At 43.6% G+C, this 26,454-nt stretch overlaps 1 protein-coding gene across 5 annotated transcripts in view; it reads right to left on the reverse strand.

Moving 5' to 3' along the window:
* The window catches only part of LOC111267881 (band 7 protein AGAP004871), a 104,628-nt gene that overhangs the window by 33,999 nt on the left and 44,175 nt on the right, over positions 1 to 26,454 (reverse strand). For 2 of the 5 annotated variants that reach the window (XM_086971475.1, XM_086971476.1), the window contains 3 exons: positions 19,490 to 19,584; positions 18,032 to 18,283; positions 6,933 to 7,103 (listed from right to left, as the gene is read on the reverse strand). In XM_086971475.1, coding sequence (XP_086827601.1) covers positions 6,933 to 7,103; positions 18,032 to 18,283; positions 19,490 to 19,502 — 436 coding nt within the window. In that variant the 5' untranslated portion in view covers positions 19,503 to 19,584. Of the gene's footprint in view, positions 1 to 6,932; positions 7,104 to 18,031; positions 18,284 to 19,389; positions 19,415 to 19,489; positions 19,585 to 26,454 lie in introns of those variants that run through there. The other 3 variants (XM_022846442.2, XM_022846441.2, XM_022846439.2) reach the window with 2 other exon arrangements.

Below are 26,454 nucleotides of genomic sequence, written 5' to 3' on the forward strand. Positions count from 1 at the left end.
ATGAGAACGACGAGCTGAAACACTGAACTGGTGCTCAAAAAGTGCGTGACCTAACAGGCGTCCTTTTAATGGGCCGTTAAGCTGAGTTACGTAACGAGAGTGGCAGAGCCCCACTAGCACTGCAAGTCGTTTTACTTCTAGGTTGGGTTACTCACAGAAAAACGCTAGTTTGGTGTGTTTAACGCGTCATTGACCACCTACATGATGAGCAGTTATTATGAACGGGATGATAGCGAAATGAAAGGAAGACTCTGGTAATTGTAGCTTCTCTCGCCTTATAAAGTGGGCCGATTTGGCGTGGCCGAGAGTAAGCAAGTGACCGGGTAGCAGATTTGCCTTGTATAAAACCCGTTTAGCCGGAATGACTAATATGTCAGGGAGGTAAATAAAGCCCTTTGTGCGTTTTCCAACATGATTCTAATAACCAACTAAATAACTATATCGTTATAAATGCTTGACGTCCTCATTTCTTGAATGAATGGTGGCTGTGGCTAGACTGGCCCAGGACGTTACTTCAGAAGCGGTGCAGTCGCACGTAACCTCCTATCGCAACTAAACGGTACGCCTTTCGTCCGCAGCTCTACTACTGTCTCTATTTTTCCACGGTTGAGTTCTCCTCGATTTTGTTCTAAAGCTCATCCCTTTACGTGTCTCCTTCCGCGATATCTTCATTTTCTTCCGGCCTTTTTCCTCTCTTCAGGTGCGTCATCTCAGAGTCTTTGCCATCCCTCTCCGGCTGGGAACCTGCTGCTTCCAGTTTTGTCTCCTCACTTCTGTACAAGAAAATAACGAGCGAGCAACTCTGATGGCTGGCTGATTTTTCAACACCGCTATAGCAAGAAGCACACAACGAACCATCGAACAAAATGGCAAGACTAAGCCATGAACAGTAGGTTGAGAGCATATGCGAATTTTAGTGCAGTCGATGAAGCAACAAACGGAAACGGATGTCGCTGTCGGCGACGACGAGAGATATACGAGAAGGTGTTACTACCCTAAGCGCAAACCGACGCCTACCATTAGCCTATTGACTTCAGTTTTCAACACTCGGACACACAGCAAAGAAGCGCGGTCAGATGCACGGTGAAGTTGTTTTTCACGCCTCGACCGTGCATATAAACAGGTATACACACGCATACAACATTATTCGATGCTAGCAATGTTACGACATTCTCGTAAAAAGTCCTCCATTTTAAAACAGAAGTTCATCTTTGGCCGAGTTTTCGTTAGCGGTTGAATCAACAGGAAGCACCCCGGTGTATGAAGGCATCTTGTGTGTGGGCCACCCCTACTGGACGGACGTGGCTGTATGCTCGTCGTACCCTGAACCGAGATCCTGATGCAGGACTCATGGATCCCCGTCTCTCGCTTTCCATCGATGTTAGTGTACACGTCCTTGAGTAGGTCAATCCCTCCTCAGCGGCCCGTATGTAGTGCTAACAATAAGCAAAGGTTTAGCGAATCATCAAAAAGGGACATTAAGCGCGAGAAAACGTCCGAGGCATAAAGCGGCCTTTATCATTTGTCTGTTCTCCACCTCATGTTGGTACTATTAGGGGTACGACCTGGCAGGGGCTTTTGTTTCAACGATATGTGTAATATTACCCAGTACAATGCACAGGACGAGTAGCTCAAACTTCCGATAATTTACCTTTTTTCTATTCGGATTTGTTAAGGACCTTCTGTTTGTTCAAAACTAGTCGCCAGTACTAGTCGGGCATTGCGCTAGTCTCAATATAACGTCCTTGCAACTGGCCTATTTCACTGACGCACCTTTCAGCCAAATACATAGCACTAATTACACACTGGGCTGTAAAATAATAGGATCGCTATCATGTCAATCAGTTCTGATTGATTTAAGCGTAGTTGTAAATGACTGATTATGTAGTATGAAACAATTTTGATCAATCAAGTAACTTTGTCTAAATCGAATTCATAGAGAAGCATCAGAAATCTGGTCACTTTAAAATTATCATAGTCTTATTTATTTATTTTTCGTACAAAAGAGGACAATTTATAAAAATAGGTATTCAAACCCGATAAACACAAAAGAAGGGGCAGCACTGGCGAGGTGTAGGTATAGGCACTAACTGTGATATAAAGTATTGAAAGCTAATTACAAGAGGCCACCTCACTCAGTTAATGTTCTTACATAATGTTCGCTTACCTCCTCCAAGATAAAGGGCCTCCTGGTTCCGGTTTAAGTATTTTGTTTCAGAATACGTGATATGAGGTTTTTTATCATAACACGAGGGCTTTACGTCGGTACGCTAAGGTTATACGGTAACGTTGAAATTTCCCAGTAACGCAACTAACGCAGTTTGCAAACAACGCAACTAGCCAATGAAACGATAATAACGTAGTGTCAAATGATAGAATCGAACATAGGTCGCATATACATTTTCTAGCAGATTGTCTCTCTCTTATAATGAGCTCCGTGCCATATGCCATAGATATTTTCTGTTATATGAAAACTCTGCAAGAATTTTTTGCAACTCCACCAATTTCAATGAACTCAGAGGAAACCTCCATTGCATTGACCAGGCAAGTAATCAGATGCTATCCGTCTCAATATTACCAATAGCTGCTTAGCATGTGGAAATATAAAAAATGACCTTGTTTCATGTTGCTTGTCTGAATTGTAAGTTTTTTTTTCTGATTGGCGGCTCCTCGTATACTCAGCCTACTCATAACCGAGTCCATGAATTATATCAAGGCGGTTGTCTGTGGGCTATATTGACAGATGAAAAAATGGCAAGTAACAGCAATATTGCCGTTAGGCATCTTTCTGGGTTTTATCGCCGTTGCTTTTGTTATTGTTTTAACGGTGTTGCTGCTCTCTGCGCTACTGGTGGCGCTGCTGTAGGAACAGGCTGACGCTACGATATAAGCTATACAAGCGAGCAAGCAACATGGCCAAGCTAGGCCATACTAGGACCCCGCAGGCTAGCAGTGAGGCGGGAAGCGTAACAAGGAAGTGAAAAAAGAGGTAGAGGCAACGGAAAGGAAGTAATTTTCTGGATAACGCCATGCGCTTCTTACACTTTCTTGCTGAACGAATGAATGATGCGACACTGTCACCCCTCAGAGCCCTCGTCGTTTGGGCTTAATATACAGAAAAAAGAAATATACAATAGGAACATGTCTGCGAAATGCTGGCTAGTCTTTCCTTGCCTCTTTGCTCCATCGTTTTCCTACAGTCTGCCGCGGTAACAGACGTTCAGTTCTTAGTGATTGCATTCTAGCAGTCTCACTGTAAACCTCGCTTGGTGACCTTCGTCCTCTTTTCCACCTTTTCGCCCTTTCCCTACAGTCATAGAAGGCGATGATGCTCGAGGGTGCTCGACAGACCCCTCTGCTAACGCTGATGCTACTGCCGCTGACCTTCTGTACGTGCATCGCGGCATTCTCTCATTATGGTGCTTCTACTGCTGAGTAGCATCAATGACTAGAGTAGCATTGATAATACATTCATAAATTAAAGCTGCCGAGACGATAGCAATAGTAGCAGCGGCAACAGTAACACTTGCATTCTGCATCCAAGGAGTGACACCGCGAAGCGGGCGAAAAAAAGCTCTAATAAAGTGAGGATAAGCAACCGGAAAACGGGAACTTACCCCCATCCCCCTCGACGAAGTGGGTTGAGTTCAATTTCTTCCCCGTCGATAGAGAAACTACCGTTCCCAGCAGTAGCAGCCGGCGCTGCTTAGTACGGTTATTGCTGGCTCCTTAATGCGCAACAATGCAAAGCGGACTGGCTTAATTGGCTGTTTGGAGAAAAAGTGTGATGGACAAGGAAGGTCATCGATCTACAAAAGCGTAAAACTTACACGTACACTTTTCTGTCGAAGACAAAAGCTAAAACACATAGATAGTCATAAAATGAAAACGGTTTTGCATTTTTTGCAATTCCCTGCTATTAAAAGGAGGAGAAAAAGATGGTGATCGGTAAAGCGGTAAATACTGAAACGGGTCGAAGTCTATTGTTTTACCAGCCCTTTCTTCAGAGAATTAGTTCGTTAGATTTACTGAGGGTTATAGCTAGTTTGAAACAATTGGCTCGCTGACGGCAGAGATTGTCGCGGTCGTCAAAAATAACAAGGGCTATATAGATGTCTGCGTATATATATATATATGCATGCTCGGATTGCTACAGAAGAGCATAGATACAGAAGAGATGGGACCGACTCTACTAATAGCAGTGTTATACAAAACTCGAGCGGAGAGAAGCTGGCGGAGCATAGGTTGGTGTAAGATTATTTCGTGAGGGAATGATGTAAGAGACAGAAATTCGTCTCGTATGTTATTCTCATTCGAGGAATATATCCTTTGCGCACAAATACTTCTGCAAAAGTATAACAATAGTAAATGGCAATAATTAAATCGGAAACGAGTAAGACTATTTTAGTGCTGATAGATGGAACTTAGTGTTTTCAAAACACTGTGGTACTAGCATGTTTGTTTGCAAATCCTAGCAGTATAAGAGGTAATCTATCGTTTTTAATCCCACACAGTAACGAAACAGTGCATTGAAACTACCGGAGACTGTATTTTTCTTGCTGATCGTACCCAAAAGTTCTTCCGACATTACTATAAAAAGGAGGGTTGCGATTCGGGATAAACATGCCCACATCACTACAAAAAAGGGCTGAAATTGGGCGTAAACATACCCATTTGCATGCTGAGAACCGACCGTCTATGGGAATGCTTGATGGTTCTGTTAGACGTAGCGGCCGCACCACTTGTTTTAGGTGAACGTTTATGGATCTAGTTTTTCAATAGTTTATTATTTAGTATTTTTTCTAATGATATCTGGGCTGTAGGTACCATCACACGTATTCGTGGCACACAATTTTTTTTTATTTTTGAATAGCCTACTTTATACGAATATCAATAGGTGGCCGGATAGTGGTAAAGCTTGTGTGTCAATTTGTAACCCACAAAATCCCAAATGCAGTGTCTAGCTAATATTCGCTGATCCTTCTAAGGACGTAGGGTTTACACTGACAACGCTGCCAATGTTAGACAGAATCCGGCGTCTCAACATCTTTCATTTGAATTTTGCCTTATCTCATTGCAGGTTGCAAGCTTATTAATAAGCGTGCGTAGAGACGCCCAAATGTATGTATATATATATAGCGAAAGTCATTGGTCGGAGACTGACAATATATTGGTCAGAACCTTTATAGTTTAACTTCGTCTAAACTAGCAGCTATATATTGTTTAAATTGACCATAGCACTCGGTTATCCCTAGCAGCTATGCTGCTCCCACACAGCATTTGCATATCTCTCGCTTGATTGCGCCTTTCGCAGTAACCAATGGTCTTGCACCTTCGTCACAACGTTTTCCGGCTGGCCACCTATCTAACCGTCTCTACAATCCTTCAATAATCCTAGAGTCTCCGCACTTCGTTCATTGTTGTAATACGTCCTCAACATCGTCCTCCTGCAACCTTTACGGTCTGGATCTAATAACTTTGTAGGTCATATGACGGCTGATTCCCCGCAGGGCACACGTCTGGTCTCTATTGTCGGTCAAGCCTTTTCCCATCGGAACTAACCCTTCATTGTTTGGTCCCTTTTATATCCTTTGCTTTGAGGTTGGTGATTACGTAGACCGTGGTTTGACTATCCTAACGAGGGTGGCCTGCCTCTTGCGGCAGCCGTGGACTTCCCGTTCCTGGCCCGGTCTTCGAATATCCGGTCTGTGTCCAGGTTTTGTCGTTTAGCTGCTTCAATACTTTTAACCGAACACGGGTTCCATCGTTGCCACCAACTTGTCAAGACCTACGCTGCTGATCCGAGACTGACGTTACATCTGATAGCAGTTGCAGCTTTTATACCTTAACCACGTCCGAAATAGCTGCTGTTTCTTGTTCGGATTCTTTACCCTCTCTCTCTTTCTATATATATATATATATATATATATTTTTTTTTTTTTCTTTGTCGAATGAGGTACACTAAAATTTGTTCCTGATGTATTGCAGTGGTGTCGGACATCCTTCATGTGATACCAAAACCAAGCGTAAGCGTAAACGTAGCGAAACGTCGCTGAAACGCAGGTCGCAATCAAGCGTACACCTTAGAGAAACTATTAACGTTACAGGCGTTCATCTGCCTGTCTTTCATGTCGCCAGAGTGCGCGTACCAATGTAAATGTGTATATGACCCTTTCCAAGGATTGACTCTTTTCTCAATTTTCTCTCCAACCTATACCTTGTCATAGCTGGTACATAGTAGAAAACTACGTATTTCTGTCATAAGCTGCCAAACCCAGGCGACATACATACGCAGACTGTAAATAATAAATTAATCATACTAAGCGACTATCTGTGCCCGAAATCGGAAAGGTATCAGCGGAAAGCCTGCTGTCCGTTCGACCGAAGAGCTCTATTCTTGGCTTTTCTAAAGAAAAAACCGTTTAGCGCGCATTGTTTAAAGGGTCCTACATGCGTAGAAAAGCTTCCCATTTATGACAGACTGTGGTATAATTTGGTACCAATATAACGAATTGAATAGAAGTAAGCTAGCTGCGATTTTTTTTTTGGTAGTAGCAGTAGTTGTAGTTGTAGAAGATTACGACTAAGCTTAGCAGACAAACAAGCAGTAACAGCTCGTTTGTTTACTAAACTTAAGCACACATAGAATATTCTATGTTTGAAACCGGGCGTAGACACTTAATTTTCACCATGGGAGCCAGTAATGCAATACCGAATGTAACATCTTGAAATAACTATTATAATAGTACCTGTAGAAGGCAGGTCTGAAGCAATATATAACCCGTCTGGTAACACTGAACGTAACAGCCTAGTTTTGTTTAGCAGAAGGTAGGGCAATATTATCTAAGAAAAAGCTTTATGCTCATCAATACATTTGGTTTGTACTGTAGCTAAAAGCACGAGGTCTTTCAGGCCTTAAAAAGCTTACATACCTGGTCCTTTGGCGCCTCCTTGAAGTAGGCGACCTAGTCGAAAGATGACGGCTCGCTCGTACTCCTGCACGATCTTGATACACAGACATAGCGAAAATGGGAACGTCGCCCCGATCACAAGTATCGAGAACACCGTTAAGATTTTTGTACAGTATCCCGTACTATTTGAGGCTGAAAGCAAGCGGAAAGGTACGGACGATTAATGTATGTGGAACAATGCTTGAAGGATCCAAAAGGTTTTCTGCTTCTGTTCAAAATTTACAAGCCCTAATACGCAGACATGAACACCCGATTTAAACTTGGGTAATTTTTTGTATCTGCATCTGACTTATTTTATTTGATGAACACTCGTGGATTTTCAAAACCTCTGTTTTGCCCAGTCAGTCTGAAACAGAGATCTGTTACGGATAGATATGTAGTGATACGGTATATACATAGCAATCTCCAAATGCTACAGCCAGAAACTTAACGTCATACCGACCTGTGGGCGCAGTCATTTGCTTTTATGTTTATTAAAAATCGGTCGGCTAAGTTAAAAAAAAAAAAGAGTCGGCTACATGTATTCTCCTATTTCGTTGACCCTATTGAAGCATCGAACGCAGTGAACTAAACACTTCGGCATTCTTGTGTGTAGCGATATAACATATCGTGCTAAATGATATGACTCGTATCAGAAATGATCTATGGAGTAAATGTACCTGTAACTTCGACTAAAGAAACACACCGATCTATTATAAAACATAAAAGCCGTTCTTTTCACAAGCTTAGTTGTTTTATTATAGATCGATGTGTGTACCATCATTACCTATGATTTCTTGCCGTTCCGATGGTAACTTATTTACATCGCTGTTATAGAAGTTCAACGTAACAATGTCAATTCCGACACCATGATGCGAAGTGTTTTGCATCATTTTCTTCGACTGTTGAAAACATAGCTGAGACGCAATTGACAAACCATGGCGCTCGGATGATTTATACGCACATTGGACCACTAAGCTAGACAATATAAAGTTATTTTCGAGCCACTTATGTGACCCGATATAAATATCGTAGAGGGTCAATTTCTCCTAACAAATCACGATTTGGTAAAATTATGAGACGTTGTATCCTCGCACGACAACTATCAATTCTCCCGCATAAGGAGTTTGTCACTCAAGTTAAAAATCTCCTGTTCCGGTTTTTTGGAGCTAACGGCTTACGGTACTTACGGTAATAATAGAACTTGTACGTTTATAGGACGAGCTACCTCGACGATCACTTCAATATTAACTAATAGTTGTAAATTACTAAAAAATTGAATATTCTAATTTTATATGGTTCACCATAGCTTACGTGTCAAAGGTCTAAAGGATAATATGTGAGCGAACGGTCTTAGATTTCGAATAGTACAAGCGCACCTTAAAAGCTGCAAATAGGTGTAACAAAATGTGACACCGCTATAAAATGGCGTTATCATAAGATATGAGATTAGTACTTGGTACACTTCACAGTGAACGGAAAGTTATATTGTTTAGCATGGCAGACGCAGGGACCCCGTTATAGTACATTACCCAAGGGCTGCGGCAGAATTATCAAACATCATTAAGCCGCTCCCAATATCATTATGCGGTAATAGAAGAAGTACGCAGAAAAAGGGGCAGACAAGTGCATGAGGGGCTTCACTGAATACGATGCGCGCTGTTGCTACCAACACTGGCCTATACCAAGGCTATAAGAGGGCAATACCGAAAGTAGGTGATGAGCATGCCTGCTCCTGTTCAATCCCTCTTTTTTTTTTCTCTACGGCATCATTGTCACATCATGTTCGAATAGTCTAACGTATCCCGTTCCACGCCACGCCGTCGTACGGACGTGTTTATTTCTACTATCTTTTAGGAGAAATTGCAAAGGATTCCATGCAATAATCGATAATGCGGTAATATCATTATTGCTCGTCGCGTGCCTCACTGTCCCCCATTGTTTCCATCCTGTCCATTGTACGTTCCTCAACATCAGATTGTTCCATAGGGTCTAAGCATCTGGAGATGGTGCCACCGAAAGTATCCACCGTGCGGCATGAACACAAAGTGGGATGGAAGAATGGGAGCGAAAGCGGAAGCGCCTGAAGGGACGAGGGGGAGGCAACTGCATACAAACCTACCAGCATCCGTGGTAAGTAGGACACCTTAGATGGGAGAAGCTCTTCACATACGGAAGCCTATCCGGAGACGCACTATCTAACCCGCTGAAGAAATGAACCGGATAAGGCTTTGGATGCTGTATTCTCCTACCATTGAACCCGAAAGGAAGTGTGGGCCACCTGCGTCCTGCGCGACCGCTGAGCCCGATCGGCTGGTTGTCTAACTCTATGAATGGATGGATGGATGGAATGGATATCTGGTTTCCATCGAGCCATCGGAGGTAAAAACGGGTGGCTAGCTAGTGGGCTCAACGTTATTGCTGGGACTCGTCCGTCCTTCTTTGATCTCCATTCAATACGATGGCTCGGCCTCGGATTCAGTCCGCTACCGGGACTTCGTAATACCCTGCATCCCGATTCGTTAACCATCAACGGCTTCTTTCTAGCCTAGCTGACGTTGCTTGTCGTTATATTGAGCTCGGTCGAACTGGGTTGATTTGGTAACAGCGATGGTCCCGCTCTTTCCAACTGCAGACAGTTAGCATAGAACTACGACGAATTTCGTCAGTATCACTCGCAACGTCGAACCAACAAGCGATGAGGTCAATCAATGAACGAGAAGCTGACTGTGCACGAGAATTGTAACACGTCATTAATACTTAATTTTAGTGGGCTCTACACTATGTACATAAGAAACTACAAGCAGAGTTACTGAATAGTAAAAAGACAAGAAACGCTTCGAATGCCCCGGAGAACCCACCATAATATCAAGTTTGTAAGAAAGTCATTTTGGCAGTTGTCGGTCTCGTTGCTAATTGTAAATTTCATCTGGCCATTCTGTTAACACGCTACTTTATTAGGTTATCACGCTAACATTTTTTATATTTTTCGTAGTTGCGTTCGTGGTAGTGTTCTGTGCGATTAAATAATGAAGAACCGTGTTCCGTAAAAATTCGACCGAGTCACCTTTAGTCCTTTAGGACTTTCAGGAAAAAGAATTAGTTGCACCAGTATAACGAATAGCTTGCATGTACTGTTTATATATTTAAAGCCACAATGTAGATCCCAAATGAAATTGCCATTGTTAATCTATCTGTCGTTGCGTAGCAGATAACTTCTGTATGAGGCCAGAATTGGCAATAAACATAAAATAAGGCCCAGATAAGCGTTAACATGGACAGCTCATAAGACCGAGTGTAATTTGAAAGTAGTACTCAATTATGAATTCCGGAAATACATTGAGAAGATTACTGCAGACTACAACTCAACTCAACTCAACAAGTCAAACCAAACAAATTGAAAATAATAATTCCTTGGAGAGATAAGGAGTCAGGTGATTGTTCTGTTACATGGGCCTCCACCAGACTAAGCAGACCCGAAACATTCTTTTGCGCCTTAGACTGAAACTCCTCTGTGCTCGATCTACAGCCAGAGCCTGGTTCTATCAGATCCCAAGTTAAGACCTATCCGGATTTATATAGAACGGCTCAGCAAACAAACGATTTGAAGTAAAAGCTGACATTCGAAATTAACGACAATAAAACATTGCCTCTCCAAATGCTTCCTTTATTAGTTAAGGGATTCGTCTAATCTTCAAAAGTGAAGAACTATCAGTGAAGGCCAAATCAATGATTTTTGTAGGCAAGGTCCAGGAAAATCGCCTTGGCCCGGGACATCATTGGGTTGGCCTTTCCCGGCTAGTTCTGCGCTACTAAATCGATCACGTAAGTGGATGCTAGGTCGAGACTTTGACCGTATACAGCCCGATGCTTTTTCATTTGGTAACGATATAAGCACAGCAGTTAGTAGACTAGATTACACCCCTGCTCATTTCGCCTATAGCTCATCAGTTGTGACTTGATTTGCGGCCGATCGACGTGCAGATATAATCTAGCCTTGAATTCTATCGTAAGCTTATCGAGCTAACTACGATAACGGTGCGGCCTGCTCGGGTACCGCCGAGTCGCCAAGCGCTTTCTTTTTTGCGGAACTAAACCGAAAATAGAAAAGTTGCGAATATTTACAAGATACAAATATATCTTTTAGATCAAAAACGGAACAATGGACAAGGAGGCTTGTACTGTGCCAAGTGGCTAGAATGATAGCCGACCAATTTTATTTATTTGCGATTAAGCTAATGTAAAATTGATGGGGAAAAACACCACATACGGGACAGTTCAGATATTCATATGTGCTACGAAGAAAACATGACTAGCATCAGAGTGCGTCTCATACCCCCGAGACTAAAAGACTTCACAGCAGAAGCGATATAGAGGTGAGTAATATTCAAGGGGTATCAGAGGTCAGCCACTTTTCAGTCTGACTAATAAGCTGCGACAACTGCCCAATGATGCCATCCCAAGCAATATTCGGCAGTTACTAAGCAGCTGTATGGTAGCCTACTATATTTATTTTGATTGGACGCGATTCAACATTAACTGACAACAACAACTTTGTCAGCGAGGTTTTGCTTTTGGGCAAGTTATTGGTGGACGAGTGCCGCAGTCACGATGAAGAACACTTTGTATTTTACTCACTCTTTTTTGAAAACACCTATGAGGCATATCAATGTAAAGTCTAGTTCATGTTCTCGATTAAGTCCCATACATTCTCTTCTAGCTCTCCAATAGTTATTCCCTGATCCCTGCCAGTATCTGCAGGTCTTTCCAATGTCGTTGTTAGAATGACAGCAAATAGAAAGAACTAGAACGTACACATCGACTACACAGTTTGGTCAAAGGTGATCAGAGTCAACTCTAGTAGCGCTGCAAGCGCGGCATACTCTACGAGAGAGTCAATCTGCCAAATAGAAAAGCAATACAAAGCCATGTGATATAGCAAAAAAAAGGAAAGGTAGACTAAAGGTAGGTTAATCCAACTCTGTAGATCTCTATAATAGTTACTGTAGCGCGGTAGTAGTCTCAGGCTTTGCCTAAGTCGCATGTGGTCACACAGGGTAGGCAGCATCACAGACAATGGCTTTAACACAGAACTATCCAGGCAATCGATCAGATTTTTATTTGAATTTTAAATTATCGAAATCTCAAGATTCTACCAGCACACCCTACCAGTTAGTCAGCAGCTCCTTACAATTCAAAGTTAGCTGGCCTAGTTACCCATCGCCTTTGAACCTGAGGCACAGGCGGCCCGCAAGTTAGTCGGCCAACTAAGCAATGTGGCAAACATGCCGACGCTGAGAAAAGCTACAGAGAAAGACGAAAAACGGCAGATGCGAAAGGAACTTCCGAGTAGAGTTGGTCGGTCCTCTTCAATCGTCCCACTCTATTTGAGCACATACGGAAACCGGTGCAAAGGACTTTGGGGCCAAATGTGGGAATAGCACAAAAGTTACGCTACCGAATGTGCGAGGAACAACAGGAATACTACCTGCGGAGATCGGGCCAGAATAGGTTCTGGGCAGACAGAGGGGCCGTACTTCGTCTCCTCGTGTCATTAGGATAGCGCTTGTGCTACCCGTTGTTCGATAGATCGTATTGGTTCCTACAACCGGCAGTCGCCACTCTTTACTACCCGCCTTTCCGCTCGTTGGTTTTTACCTTGCCCTCTCATTTCTGAATTTTCTGTCTGAGCTGTTGGGCGATGTCATCGCTTTTGCATTCCTGCCTGTCGATGAATTCCCGCGTTCATGCGTTTAAAAAGACAGCACCTGTTGCGACACCTGCAGCAAAAACAATAGCAAGCATATCGTGGTCTGTCTGCATTTTCAGCTGCTCCTAGCCTGATAGTGGCAGAGACAAGCAGAATGAGAAGCGGCGAGAGCCGCAAAACAGGATAAGGGACATTGAGAGGAACCTAGAATCGGTAACAGCATAGTCGTGTATGCAGTTTTGAGAGTTGCCTAGTGTGGCGGGAAAGCTGGAAGTCGTGTAGTCGCTACTAGCATTGTCGACATTGGCATCGTCATCTGATAGCTTTCGTGTAGCCGCAATTTCAACGACTTCGACATCCTTTGCCTTCGTTTGACTCCAGTTCCAAATGATGTGCCGGGTAAGGAAGTATCCACGATAACGAGAGCAATAACAACAGCAACGAAAGTGGCGATGATAACGAGAACGACAGCGCGCACACACACAATAAGGACTACATCGACAACAGTAGCAATGCTGATTCTGTCGACATTGAATTTTAGACATTGGCAGAGGCGGCATGATACTCAGTACGTTGAATCACCTATTCCCCATGACTGAACGAAGGGAAAGCCACTAGCAAACGAAAGGAACTATAAACGAAAGTAGACGATATTCCAGCTTGAGCTGTGCGTGATGCTTCGGTGACAACAAAGGAAAGGCAGGCGAGCATAGCAGAAGTAACTGCGACTGAAAGTTCTTTTACGTGTGGAAGGTTAACTTTCGCAAGATAAAGAGGAACAAGGTCGTACAACTAACCGGTGGGGGAATGGAAGAAAGGTGCGTGAACGAGCCGTGGTGAAAGCGAGCTCCAAAGCGTAAGAAAGGAAGGTTAATGGGCTATCGGATATAGGGTAGTGAATGAGGCATGAGTTTGAAAGTAATGACTGCGAAGCAGACGGCACCACTGACGAGAAGTAACTGTGGGTTGTTTGAAGCAGTTTTGGGCCCTAAAGAATGGTAGAAGTGCAGATCTCTCTTTTCCGTTTCTTCATGTTGGACCTGAGCGCAACAATAATTGCAGTAATAAGCAAACCACTTAGTTATAAGTGAGATAATAATGATTTTAGTCAAAATTATACAGCACGGATCTCACCTAGACCTCGTTCTAGTAAAACAAAGCAACCAACAAAATTGTTAGTCACGTGCATAGATTCTCAAAGTTTAAATAGGCTGTTTTTTGCCAGGTCCAGTTGATGATCATAATGCGAACTTTAAAAATCAAGAACCCCATCACCGCAAGCATTGGGCCGTATCATATGCGAGAACCACCTTGTAGCCTGTGTGTCATAACGCATTTTACATGACTGGCACACCCCGGCCATGGTATCTTACTTCTTGCCGTTTGCGTGCCCTTTAGCCACAGTCATCGTGCTACTTCTAATTATCCTTTGCTTTTCTGCTAAGCCTGTTAGAGCTGAGTTTGGGAAAAGCGGTGTTCATTGGCCCAACTAACGGAGTCATAGATTCTATGTCGTGTAAAGATTTTAGCACATACTATGACCCAAAGCGATTCTACGACCTCAGGCACATTGGTGACATCGGCTTCGACGTATAGGTCACCCTTCAAGATTGCAAATGCTGCCTGGACTAGCCTACAACAATATCCTTTCTTGCTGCTACTAACAGATCGTCGTTCGTGATTCGAAAGCTCACTGTTACTGCGGACTTCAGCCCGTCACTGCTTGCTTTTATCTGTACCTTCTTCCTCGCTGCCTCCTATCAATAAAAGGGGCGTAGTCCTCTGAGTTAGGACGTTTGACAAAAACAACCAACCTTTTTGCCTTTGCCGTCGTTGTCGATGGCGGCGATGTTTGCTGCAACCATCTTTGCCACAGGAGGAGACCAATGGGGTAGAACAGCTAGGCTCTGAGCACAGGCGCTCAGCTTTGCCGCGGGGACTTTTCGCACATCGGGCATTATAGTATAAAAGCTCCAACAGTAACCACCGTATATCGTGGAACGTTAGCAGTGGCATGAATGGGGGTGGCGTGGCCAAGCACGTATCGCCAGAGGTACGGAAAATGTATACACAAAGTTGGCTAACGCGGACTCGGTAAAATAAAACGGTCCGTAACAGCGACAACAACAAAGTAACAGGCAAAGCCTAGAAAGGCTGAACTTCCAGTGTAGGCCGGTGTATGGGAAGAAAGAAACGTCTGTACTTTGGACGAGGAAAAGCTACATCGCCAGTAGCAGTAGCGGACGGGTTTTCCCGTCACCGTGCTTTAGATTGAAAACTTACTTTGCCCTCCACCGTAACAGGGCTACCGTCATCATTAGAAGCAAAAGCGAACTAGCCGTAGGTAATAGTCTGCAGTGACTCATGGAGTTCGTTGACGGCCTGGCTTCACTTCGCTGATCTTAAGTAACTTTCAAGCTAAATTTATCTACGTAGATAACTCGAAGTTCACATGAGAACGGCCACAACAGCCAAAGGAACTCTTGACTGAAACACATCTGATTTGTGAAAAATATTTTGATGCTTGATTCGAGTGTAGAGGTCTGCTGGCCCGACATTTTCTCGTCAACTGTGCGGCTCATGCAAACAGCACGACACCTTTAATTTGCTTCCTCGATGGAGAAGGTCGGTCATTCGGGCTGCTTAAAATGATCCCGACCGTAATACGCGGTATATCTAATCTGTTTGATCATACACCAACTATTTAAGAAGCGTGTTCAGTTCAGCGCATATGCTGAAGGTAGCATAACTCCTTGCCCGTATTTCAGCGAGCTACTAAAGTGATAGCTTCAAGATAAGGTACTGCTCCTTTCTTTGAAAGGAAGTCTTTCTCAGATTTTTAGATTAAAGATGGGCTAAGTCACTAAACTAAGCTCTATGTTATGGCCGTCAGGCCAGACTAACCTAACGCAGACCGAAAAATCTGTACATTGAGATTTGAAATTAGCCGGTTCGATTCTTCGGCCCCATCCGCCCACCCAGATGTAACATCATTTTGGATCCTGTCTGTGACTCACTGCTGGCTACGCGGGTCCAACCGCACAGTCCGAATGTGGTCCTTTCTTCCATAATGAATCCAGCGAATACCTAAGGGTTTCTTTAGTGGGAGTTTTTGTTGCGTCGCTGTCTGGCCGGTTTGCTATGCCCAAATAGTTCTTGCTTTTCCCAATGTCGCTTTGGCATCGCACTGAATCACTGGTTTCATTCTTTTTCGTGAGGAGCTATTTGTCGTTGTTGTTTTATCGGCAGTTGCTGGTGACCTCCGCGGCAAATGGGATGGTAGCAATAAAAGCAGCTGCAGCTGGAGGCCATCTCTCAAAAACAAACTTATATGCTTCGACACTCACATTTAACTACTTACCCTATCCAAATAAATAGTACACTTGACATAAACATATTGAGCTCCTACAATGTTTCGTTGACAATAATATTAGCCACTTGTAAAGTCAATATATTTGATAACAGCGTGGCCCCTTTCTGGCAAAGACAGTTGCGTTCGCTTGTTCTAACTCACTCCCGGTCGTTAGGATGCTCCCCCAGAAGTCTTTGCCCCTGCCTTGTCCCGTCTGCATGCTCCTAAAGCTATCCAAAAAACGTTACCTCAGGGACTAAGAGAAAACAGTGAATTGTTCTGTTGAAAAAATGTTGATCGCAGTTGTCCTTAGTCGTCGGCACAGTTGTGCACGAGCGTGCGCAATACGGGTCGCAGACAACGAGCTACCGCATATCTCTCTAAACACACTTCATCGCTAATTAATACTGGCACTCTGATGATCTTCGTACCCGATAACGATTGTGCGACCGGTGGATGCTTAGTACGAATTGGCAGATAGCCCGGAAGAGAGCGCACTTATCAAGGCCGAATCGGTCACCAAGATGGAAGTTTTTCCTGAATACACGTGCAGGTTTGTGTCAGGCGGTGTGACGAAGCGGAGCCGCTTACATGGTTTCACACATAAGCTTGTTTGCGACGAGATTATTATTTGCATTCCTGAGCCGGCGAAGTAATAGAGGAATTGCGTTATATTGTTTTAGCTGGCGACAACAGTGGCGTCCCCGCTAGTGCCACCGCCTACTTCACAACGGCGGCGAACCGTTGTTCACATTAGATGTCAGCTGGTTAGGATTCATTAACGACCTCCGTTTCGGTTTATCCATTTGGTATTTTACCGGTTCTTTTGCGTTTCCTTTAACCGAATACTATGTTAAATTTGATATGCGTTAAATCTAGGCGAAGGGGAACAGCACCGCTTTTCGTTTCGTATATCGAGACCAGGCCAAGCTAATCAACTCGTTAATAATCTCGTTGTCCTAACGAGAGCAACGATGGCGGCTAGTTGTGGAGCCGTCAAATGCATCCAACTTGGAAAGTGTGCTCGAAGCAGAAGGAGGAGAGGATTCAATTGTGTATAGCCTACTGTTTCCGTTGGATTGTACAGAGGTTGACTTGTCTTGCGAACGAAGCATTTCGCCATTGCTGCTGTTCACTCAAGATACGCGGCGGAAACCTTTGATCGACATCTACGACAAGCTGACGTACCAGATGTCGGCTGGTCGGTAGCCATGCGGCGGGTACTGTAGAACTCCTTTTAGCGTTCCTCGTCTATTCCTGGTAGCCAGAACAATAGCGGATTATGTACCAACGTGTAGTTCTACCTGAGTGTCTCTCAATGAAATCATGCTGCTCGATGGGTGCGTCGTTCAAAGTGTACATAGATAAGCAGTCAGCGTTAGCGAGCGTCGGAAATGAGGCAGAACTTAAAATGTGTTCGGATTTAGGGAGAAATGTGAGAGAAATACCCAACACGCTTGCCCATAGTTCTGCTAGCAGGTCAACGAGGCGTGCAATCCATCGTTAAAAGGTATTACTACGACTCCATTGCACTATGTACCATTATAATTAGAAGGGCCCAAGTGTTGTATGGAAGTGACCCAAGTGAATATTTCATTTAAACACAGGCGGCAGCACATCGCATGGGCAGAAAGGTATATCTTCTGTGCCTATAGAAGAAATTTAATAATTTTCATAATAACATTATATCACACAATACGTTACACCTTTATAATTGGATTACGTTATAAACGACGACATTGGTGCTTGTTGCGATAATCTAGATCACCAAACAATAAGCAAAAATTCGATAAAGCAAGTGATGCTCGGGTCGTACACTCTGTGTGACCCGATGTCAGATTAATATGTGTTGGTGGAGTATTGCTTGTAAACAGTGTCTAGCGCGTATGATCTGCATGGGTCAACAAAATCATCATCACCGCGTTGCCGCAGTCGCAAGCTGATAATCTCACTGCTAGGTGCTGACATATATCTATATACACATATCTAGCGTAATATTTGCTACCTGTAGGTACTTACCACCAGGGTCCTTGCCACCGACATTGTAGCCCGTGCGAAAGTGTGCTGCGGGCGGAAAGGCAGCGGGCGGTGGGGGATGCACGGTGGATGAGTGCTGCGAGATGTCTTTGCCCGATGGGGGCGGCGACGCCGGGTGCGACGTGTCCATTGCTATGCCTCCGACTACGAGCTCACACTCCTTTGTTAGGGAGCAGCCCGACGCGCCAGAAGACCCCGACGACCCGCTTCTTGACGCTGCGAGAAGGCAGACCCCTGAAGAGCCATATTGGAACGAAATGAAACGGAATCCACCGAAACGTAAGTAACAGGATGGCGTGGCATAGCCGTATATTGTAAGTATAAGTCGCAAAGTAAGCGACGTTTTGCGAGATGTATCAACGCGAATATGTAAGTAGGTAAGAGGAACAACATAGAAGAATGGGAACTCCCCTTCCCTTTGCAGCAGATGAGACAGTTCTATTATTAGGGGAAACGCGTGGAGCCATTGAGTCGTATTGTGCGTTTCAATTATACGGCTACCCCTTCAATTAGAGGAGACTTCCCACGAATATCGTGACTAGTGCTAATGTTTATGGAGGGAGGGAGGGCCGTGATAATGGCAGAGTTAATGAGGAATTCGTCTGGCTATGTTCGCCGATACGATTGCCTAGATATACTAATTCTACCGACGTGTGCTTGATTCACTGTTGCCGTCAGCAATGACGTTACGATAATTGCACCCGCTAAAAAAAACCGTCACTTCATGGGATGATGATCAATATCATTCTTTACTGGACTCAAGCGAGAGGCACGATGTTCTATTGACGCTACCCAACACGGCCATCACAACACAGGCTGATCGGTTTGTACGTCGATAGCAAGCTATAAGTAAGCTTTGTCGTAGTTATTATCCTAATATAAGCTAGGGATAATTTTTTAGGTTGACTTGAGATGCTTGCGTAAGGTAGAAGCAGATAGCGCCAAAGTCGCAATTTGATTATACTTCGGCCCAGTGGTGGTGCTACCCATAGCTGATAATGGCCTAATGGTTTGTTTTAGCTGTTCAGCTTTACTGGACGGAATGAGTAATTGAATGCAGTAACAGCATTAAGGTTAATGTGATAAAAGGTCCTTGATAGCTATAACAAAGCATGTAGTTCCCATAAGAGTAAGCGGGATTCGACGAATAATAAATGGGATCCATGTTACGCTTCTAGTCACAAAATTATTTCAGTAATGGCGTACTCTGTTTAGATTTGGACGAATATAGCTCAAGCATCTAGGATCCGGACCTCTGCGTGTAACACTAACTCATATTGAAATCTACTTAGATTGAGAAAACGGGCTGTCGTTTCAACGTGCTCATTGTTTGTACTCACGTTGCGACATTCGGAAATAGTAGCAGTGGCTATACAAAGTCAGCAGGTAAAGTTTCAGATTTGAAATTGTGCCTTGCTAACGCAGACGGCCCCCAAATACCTTCAAATGGCATCGCGAGTAGTCTATGGGGTCGGGCAGTGTCGGATCAAGCCTGGGTCAATTCTGATCTTCGGTCCTGTCAGTCATAAAGGAAGCTGAAACAATAATAACTTTCATAACAGTTAGTTTCTTCCGGATAACCCGTTTCATGAACCGACTGTGTTTAGAATAAAGAACGAGCGAATGTCTATCAATTCTGTTCGAGAAAGAGGGTAACACTCCCGCTGCTACCGTTATTGTGCCGCTGTCGTTGTGAGCGTCACATCGCACCAGCAGACCAACCCTCCAGAACTGAGCGGTGCGACGTAAATCTTCAAACAAGAGCATAGTGGCAGCTGTCAAGTATAAAGGCCGAGTGCCAATGGTCCGCTGGAATGCGGTATAGTGGTCGAGTGTTAGACAACAGCGGCTCCCACGCATTTTTAACGCCACGGAAGCAATTTTCTTGATCTGAATTTTTAGTTTCGCACAGCTGCTTAATAGAGTCGATCGGCTGAGGTTAAAAAATGTGAATTACTTTTCCTTCGCCGAAGATACGCGGTCAAGTTGTCCTGAAGCAATACCATCTTGTCTAGATGACTGGCTGCTGCCTGAATATGGACACAATTGACGGAGGATTTAGTCAGGGCCAGCTAACACCGCAAGGACGAGCGGGCCCTTAAACGGCGTCAAAGCGCTGTGATATCGGAAAGGAAAACAGTTTTGTCATACTTCCAGGTCTAAGAGCATATGCAGTCTGTTTTTTGTGCTTTATCTCCTTTTTTTCGATTTTCTTATGCGTTTTTCCCCTAAATCGCGTTGCATTCTGCTTTTTTTTTAATCCACTGCGTCATTATGTGTCGCCGAAACAGTTTTGTTAGAACGGCCTCGCTGAATAGAATTACTACCACTATTACCACAGAAATAAGCACTATTCTTCATGCCACGATTTCCTGTAGATAGCATTAGCCGATGCATACCCAATGCTTTCGAATTTACCTCCAGCGCGTGCAAGACACTTATGCCCATAACGAATATACCTCCATTCATTATACTATCTGGGATAACCTAGCGATCTGGGAGCAGTTTAACGGTCCCAATGTACGAATGAGGTATTAGTCTTTCAAAATGCCTCAGAATAACTCTTGTGGAAAGTATAGTAAGGGTAATATCGAGGATTCAATTTCTAGCCGAAACCGTTAAGCTATTGCTCACCCTTTACCAGCAAACCCAACGTCAACAATGATTGTTCAAATTCGTTGCCCTTATGCCTTATTCGTTCCCTTCACTGGCATGGTGTCTAGTAACTTCAAGCAAGTAACCATGTTTAATTACCAGGGTACTGAAAGTCGACAGCAAAGGACAAGGGGTATTCCTTCGATAAAGCCTTATTCAGTAAATGGCCTAATATCGTACGACCGAGGCTTTCGCGGTTTAAGAACTAAAAGCCTATGATTACAATTGAGACCAGAATTGATGAGTGCACACTTTTTCCTAAATAAGTCTAATGCGGCGCGGTTTTTGAAATCCTATCCTCTTTCTTTTCTTCTTGTATGCTCCCATCCAAGTAACTGCAAATCTGTAGTTTTTGCCGGTTTGGTAAAGTGGCGTGAACACTAGCAGCGGGTCCATACATCTAAATGGAGATCCTGCTTTAACGAAGCATTTAGCGGCCATTTCGGGTTGACGCTAGTATACATTAGATACTGAATGGTAGACATCGAGCCCGTTGCTGATAAAGCAGAGGCTGCGATTTGGTCACCTATCTGTCAATGTATAATAATCTCGGCCGTGTTACTGTTACCAATATTTCCGGATTATATCTTTGACGCTCGCTTATGCTGGTCGGGCAACGAATTCGGCGCATAGTCGGTAGACTAACTTTCCTTTTTCTCACCGTACCTGTTGGTGAACCCATAGCTGATGTGATCATGCTGCAGTCGGCTTGGCACGTGGAAAAAGAAAAGTGTATGAACGTAAGGGTATTCAAAAGAGAGTAAGTTGGAGGCATCTAGAGGAAAGGCGACATGGCGCTGGATAAGAAAAGCTAGCAGGTATCAATTCTACTAGGCGCAGTAGAGCTGTTAGGAGGGAGCAAGGACTCGTAGGCTGTACTGACCGCGTCGACTTACCGCATCTCGGAAGAGATTTGAGTAACAAACGTTCTTCTCTTGTGGTGGAGTGGGTGGCAGGCGCCGCGCTCCTTCGCCTCCGCCTGACCCGAGAATGATGATGGTGCGTTGTTCGTCGAGGTTCATGTCCTAGTTTACACCAAGCGATAAACAGCGATAGGTGTAATCTGACGAAGAACAGGGAATCGAGTAACAAATACGACCGAAAACGAAGGGGGGCAGAAAGGTTTTGACGAATGACATCCCTCGAGTTCCGGACCCTGCCAGCGACAACCTCAACCTAGACCATCTAAATCAAACATATATTCTGTGTCCGTTTTGCCACCCTCACAAAACAGTAGCTTTGTCCCAGCTCAGCCACAGCATAAATTCATAGATCATCGCCCACAGTTGCTCGACAGAAGACAGACGCCATGATAACCTATGGGCTAACCACGAGCTAGATGCCTGTGTACGGGATTTTTTTTTACGCTTTTACATACACGTTGCTGCCACCCTGAGACAGTCTATAGTAAACAAATAAGCAGAGATGGATAGATGGGTCTAGGTGAATCAGTGTAATGGGATGTCATATTGTACTTGACATATCTACTCTGGAGTTACCAATTCTCATTATAGTTGTACTGCTGATAACGCCGAAGACCAGAGGCAAATAGGCAATGAGCTTCTTATAACGATTACGCAAAGGTCACACTTTTTTCCACTATACGCTAATGCTATCATCTGTTACTAAGCAAGCACAGCACTTCCGCACGAGCTAACGAGAGAATCCTTATGTTCAATTGGTAAAACTAGCGTCATTGGCATGGTTTAAACAAAGAATAGTTTTTCTTTCAAAATCATCAGGAGGTAGCGAGAAACATCAGATTTTGCTCCTTGAGCAAAACGAGCAGCATGAGTTGCCTCTTTTCCCATCAAATCCTTCTTGACAAAATAAACTTTTAGAAACTATTGTTTAGGTATTATATTAAAGATATTCAAAGTTTCTCTTTTTGGTTAGTTTTTGCCTTTTATCTATTTTGTGTACTAACTTACGTATCTTCAACTTTAACACGCTTCACACTTTTTACATTTGAAGAGGTAAATGATGGATAGCAAAAATGTTTAGATGATCCAAACAATGAGCTGGTGCCGAAAAAGTTTGCCGTATGGACTTCCCGTTCCCTACACTTTAATACACGTTTGAAGGCCCATATCAATCAATTTCTTGCTGGTGCCCCACTCCGTTCAACTGACGTTACATACTCCGCACATAACAACTAAACTTACCTGCTGTCGTGAATTATGCTCATCAGCGAGGCTATTAGAAAAAGTCACCAAGGTCGACAAGTTTTTAAATATGTACAATATATATATATATATAACTCTTCAGCTTAAATTATCGCCTTAACTTGTTTAAACAGTTTTGAAACTCCATTATCAACGTATCTCTAAGGTAAGTTTTTCTTAATACACTCTTCAACGTGTTCAATCCCTATTTCCTTTGGGATTAATTAACGAGTGGAGAAGACGTACTATTGATTGAACTGTGCTATTAAAAAATGAAAATCCTTGTTTCTTTGTAAAAGCATACTTGGAGCCAGTGAAAGCTAATAGAATACATTGTTTTTCAAGCCAAATTTCTTGTCCTTTTCTTTACGTATGTTTCTTTCCCTTGCATTGGCAGATAGTGTTTATGCTGAGCTGTTTATTCCACCAAACGAGTGCCATAAATACTATTTTTCGCTGCGAGGGTTTTCGTTCTTCCGAAACTGCTCAAATGTTCTTAGGTTGATTTATAGGCGGAGTTATCCTTTTCGCATTTTGCTTCTCTTTTGCGCTACCGATGCTGAAGTTTCTTTTTATGCTGACCCAGTAGTTTTTCACGACCATCTCCCTTTCAGCGATTTTGTGTTTTTCCTTGTGATTCCCCAGCTAAGGTTTGATACGAGTGGATCTCGTCACCTCCAGAAACTGATCTCCGATTTTAGTTTTCTTTTCAGCCGCTACGTAAGCTTTAATCTTATCGTTTAGTTAGTTGTCCTGGTCAAGCCCAGACGCTGTGTAATGGCGACCGTGTCCGCTTCGATTCGCTTGACGATGACAATTTCTCTTCATTGCCCTGCCCACGATCGACTCTCTGAGATCCTCGAAGGACAGAAATCAATTGCCATTATTAGCGAGAGTCAGCTGCCTGTCCTTCCCCCGCCTAGGTAGGCGTCCTTTTCCATATATGCTTCTGGAGACTTTGTCACTGCCTTTTGGACACATAACTCATTAAGGCACTTTATTGCTGGGAGCAGGCAGCATTATGGACGTCACGCTAGGACAAATTGGTACTGACGATGCCACTGGAGTTCACGAAAGATGTTGCAAGTTTACATTTGTAAGTGTTACTGAGAGGACTAGAGAGAAAGGAAGAAGGGCCGTTAGACTACCCCGATTGACCTGCAAAAGTCGAGTGGCCGAACGAAAGAAGCGGGTAAGTAAGCCAACCTTTCTAGCAATTACATTCTACAATAGGTTGTTTCGCAACGTCGATGGCCCAACGAAGCGCGAGTAACGCGCGTAGCAACTGGGTCTAACTGGCGTAGCCAACGGGTCCGTTATAGTCTGCGCCGATGATCAGCATACAGCTTTCGACACAACTCAACTTACGACATCGGGAATAGGGCGTCCCATTGGGGCTCTGCGTGTATATGTGTGCGAGTGCCAAAATCCTTAATTATTGACTAATGTGCCACTTTTGGTTCAACCCCGCAGGCATGTTAAAATATTCATAAGAAGATAGCCTCGCTTCAACATTCTTGTCTCGGCTCGCTTAAGCGACTGCCCGGTATCCCTTACGCGACACCATACACTCACTTGAGTCCACACCCAAGAGGGTACTAGCGAAAAATTATTCAGAAAGGGCATAAGGAACATACGTAATCCTTACTTCCATCTCCACCGCTGTCTCTTACATACGCGCACCATGCACATTCAACTAAACGCTGAATTAGATTAAAAAAATGTTCAAATAAGCTTTAGAATTACACAAATGGATTTGTTTATAATTCACCGTGGAATTATTGTAACTGCCTCCTGAGCACTATACGAAGTACTTCGAATGTGTTTATTTAGAAATATCGTAATAGAAATTAATTCGTCAGGGAATTTCCCCATTTCGTTCGCTTTTGTACGAATGCATAGTCAAGCTTGTCTTAAACGCTCATTTAATCGGTCCTATTCTTAATGAATGTATGTCGTATGTAACCTTAGGATAATGAAAAGGTCTCACATAGTAGTAGACTCTGCTTTCTAATATTTTTAATTGTTACACAAGAACGTCTAGTTGAGAGTGCCTGCAGTTATAAGCTGGGCCTACGTCAACCTATCTAAATCTTACCACGTACGCAAGCAACGAGCTAGCACGAATTAGACATTTACATATCCTGGGTTTAGTAAGCTAGCGCATAATAGGAGAGGCATTCAAGCGGCTCCCTTAATTATAATTACTGTATATATACGCCTATGTAACCGTATTTCGATATCTAGTACATCTGCTACAATAATTTCATACAGTTACAAACATTTTCATGTTCGCACGGAAGGGGTTTAATGAAAGGCAGAACTTGGCTCTACCATGTGGTCCATTTAGTAATCAATGTACGGTAATCATGGTTATTTATGCTTTAACAGTATCGGTTATCATCAAATCATGGATCAAATGAGTGAGTTCTGCTTTATACGACATCGTTGATCCTCCGTGAATACTACTGCCCCTTTGTGCTAATGTAATGATGCCTGTAGATTATAGACCTAGTTACGAACCAAACAAATATATACTATTACGTTAAGATTGGCCGATAGTCCAATCGATTTATCATTACATCGTTTGGCATGTTAGTGGCAAACGTTAGAACTGGTCCGGTGAAGGTACAGAACAGTATTACAACCAGCAAGAAGTTGCGTCGTTCATTTGTCTGCTCTCGAATTGCGTGCGGATATGGGTCAGATGCACTGCGCCCTCGCTGGCTCTTCAGCTGTCCGTCTCTTCTTCAGACAAACGAGCAGTGTCTTTGTGGCCTTTTACAGCTGCTGTTGGAGATAAAAGGTTGGGATTTGGTATCTACCAGCTCAGTCGTTTCGAGTTTTGTAGTAGCTAAAACAATAACAGTCACGGCTGCCATTTTTCTTGTTGTCGTTTTTGGAAGCAGCGACAAAGATAGTAGTCGAACAGCCATAGCAGCAGCAGGCACACTTAAAACGTCGGACAGATTGAGCAAGAGGCAATCGTTCCTTCATTTGAACTCCTTTACATCGAAATCTAGAATTTAACATCAATAGTGGCAGGATCAGCATCAACATCCCAACCCTTTACAGACAAACAAACTTAATTAAAAAAGAGATGACATAACCGCAACAGAGAGAGGCAGAAGTCCATAGACGGACAAAAAGGCAAACCTCAAGCAAAAGAGGTCCACCTTTTCCACCCACTTCTTGTCTTTCTCTTTTAGCGGGATCTGCCGACAGCGCTGGGACTGCTGGTCTCGTTGTTGTTTGCGAGCCTGCTTGCCTTCTGATCGGATGGCTCGTAGTAGCTTCTTACTTTATAGGTTTTCCTTGCTCCACACTGTGCCGACTCTACTCCCCAACGTGCCTTTACTGGACTCCCGTTCCTTTTTGCTCGAAGAGGAAAGCCGAGGACAAAACTCCTTCGTGCACAGTCCGTATTGGCTTTGGGCCAGGAAAACTGACGCCGCGCAAGCCAGTGCAGAATGGAGTGAAAGAGCGAAAGGCAAAATGGTTTTTAAAGGAGGAAGAGGGTTAGAGAGACTAAAGAAACATCGAACAAGTCCTTTTAGATTTATCAGATCTCTACTCCGGTAAGAA

Source organism: Varroa jacobsoni, unplaced genomic scaffold, assembly GCF_002532875.2.
Source record: "Varroa jacobsoni isolate VJ856 unplaced genomic scaffold, vjacob_1.0 scaffold_1233, whole genome shotgun sequence".
NCBI lineage: Eukaryota > Metazoa > Arthropoda > Arachnida > Mesostigmata > Varroidae > Varroa > Varroa jacobsoni.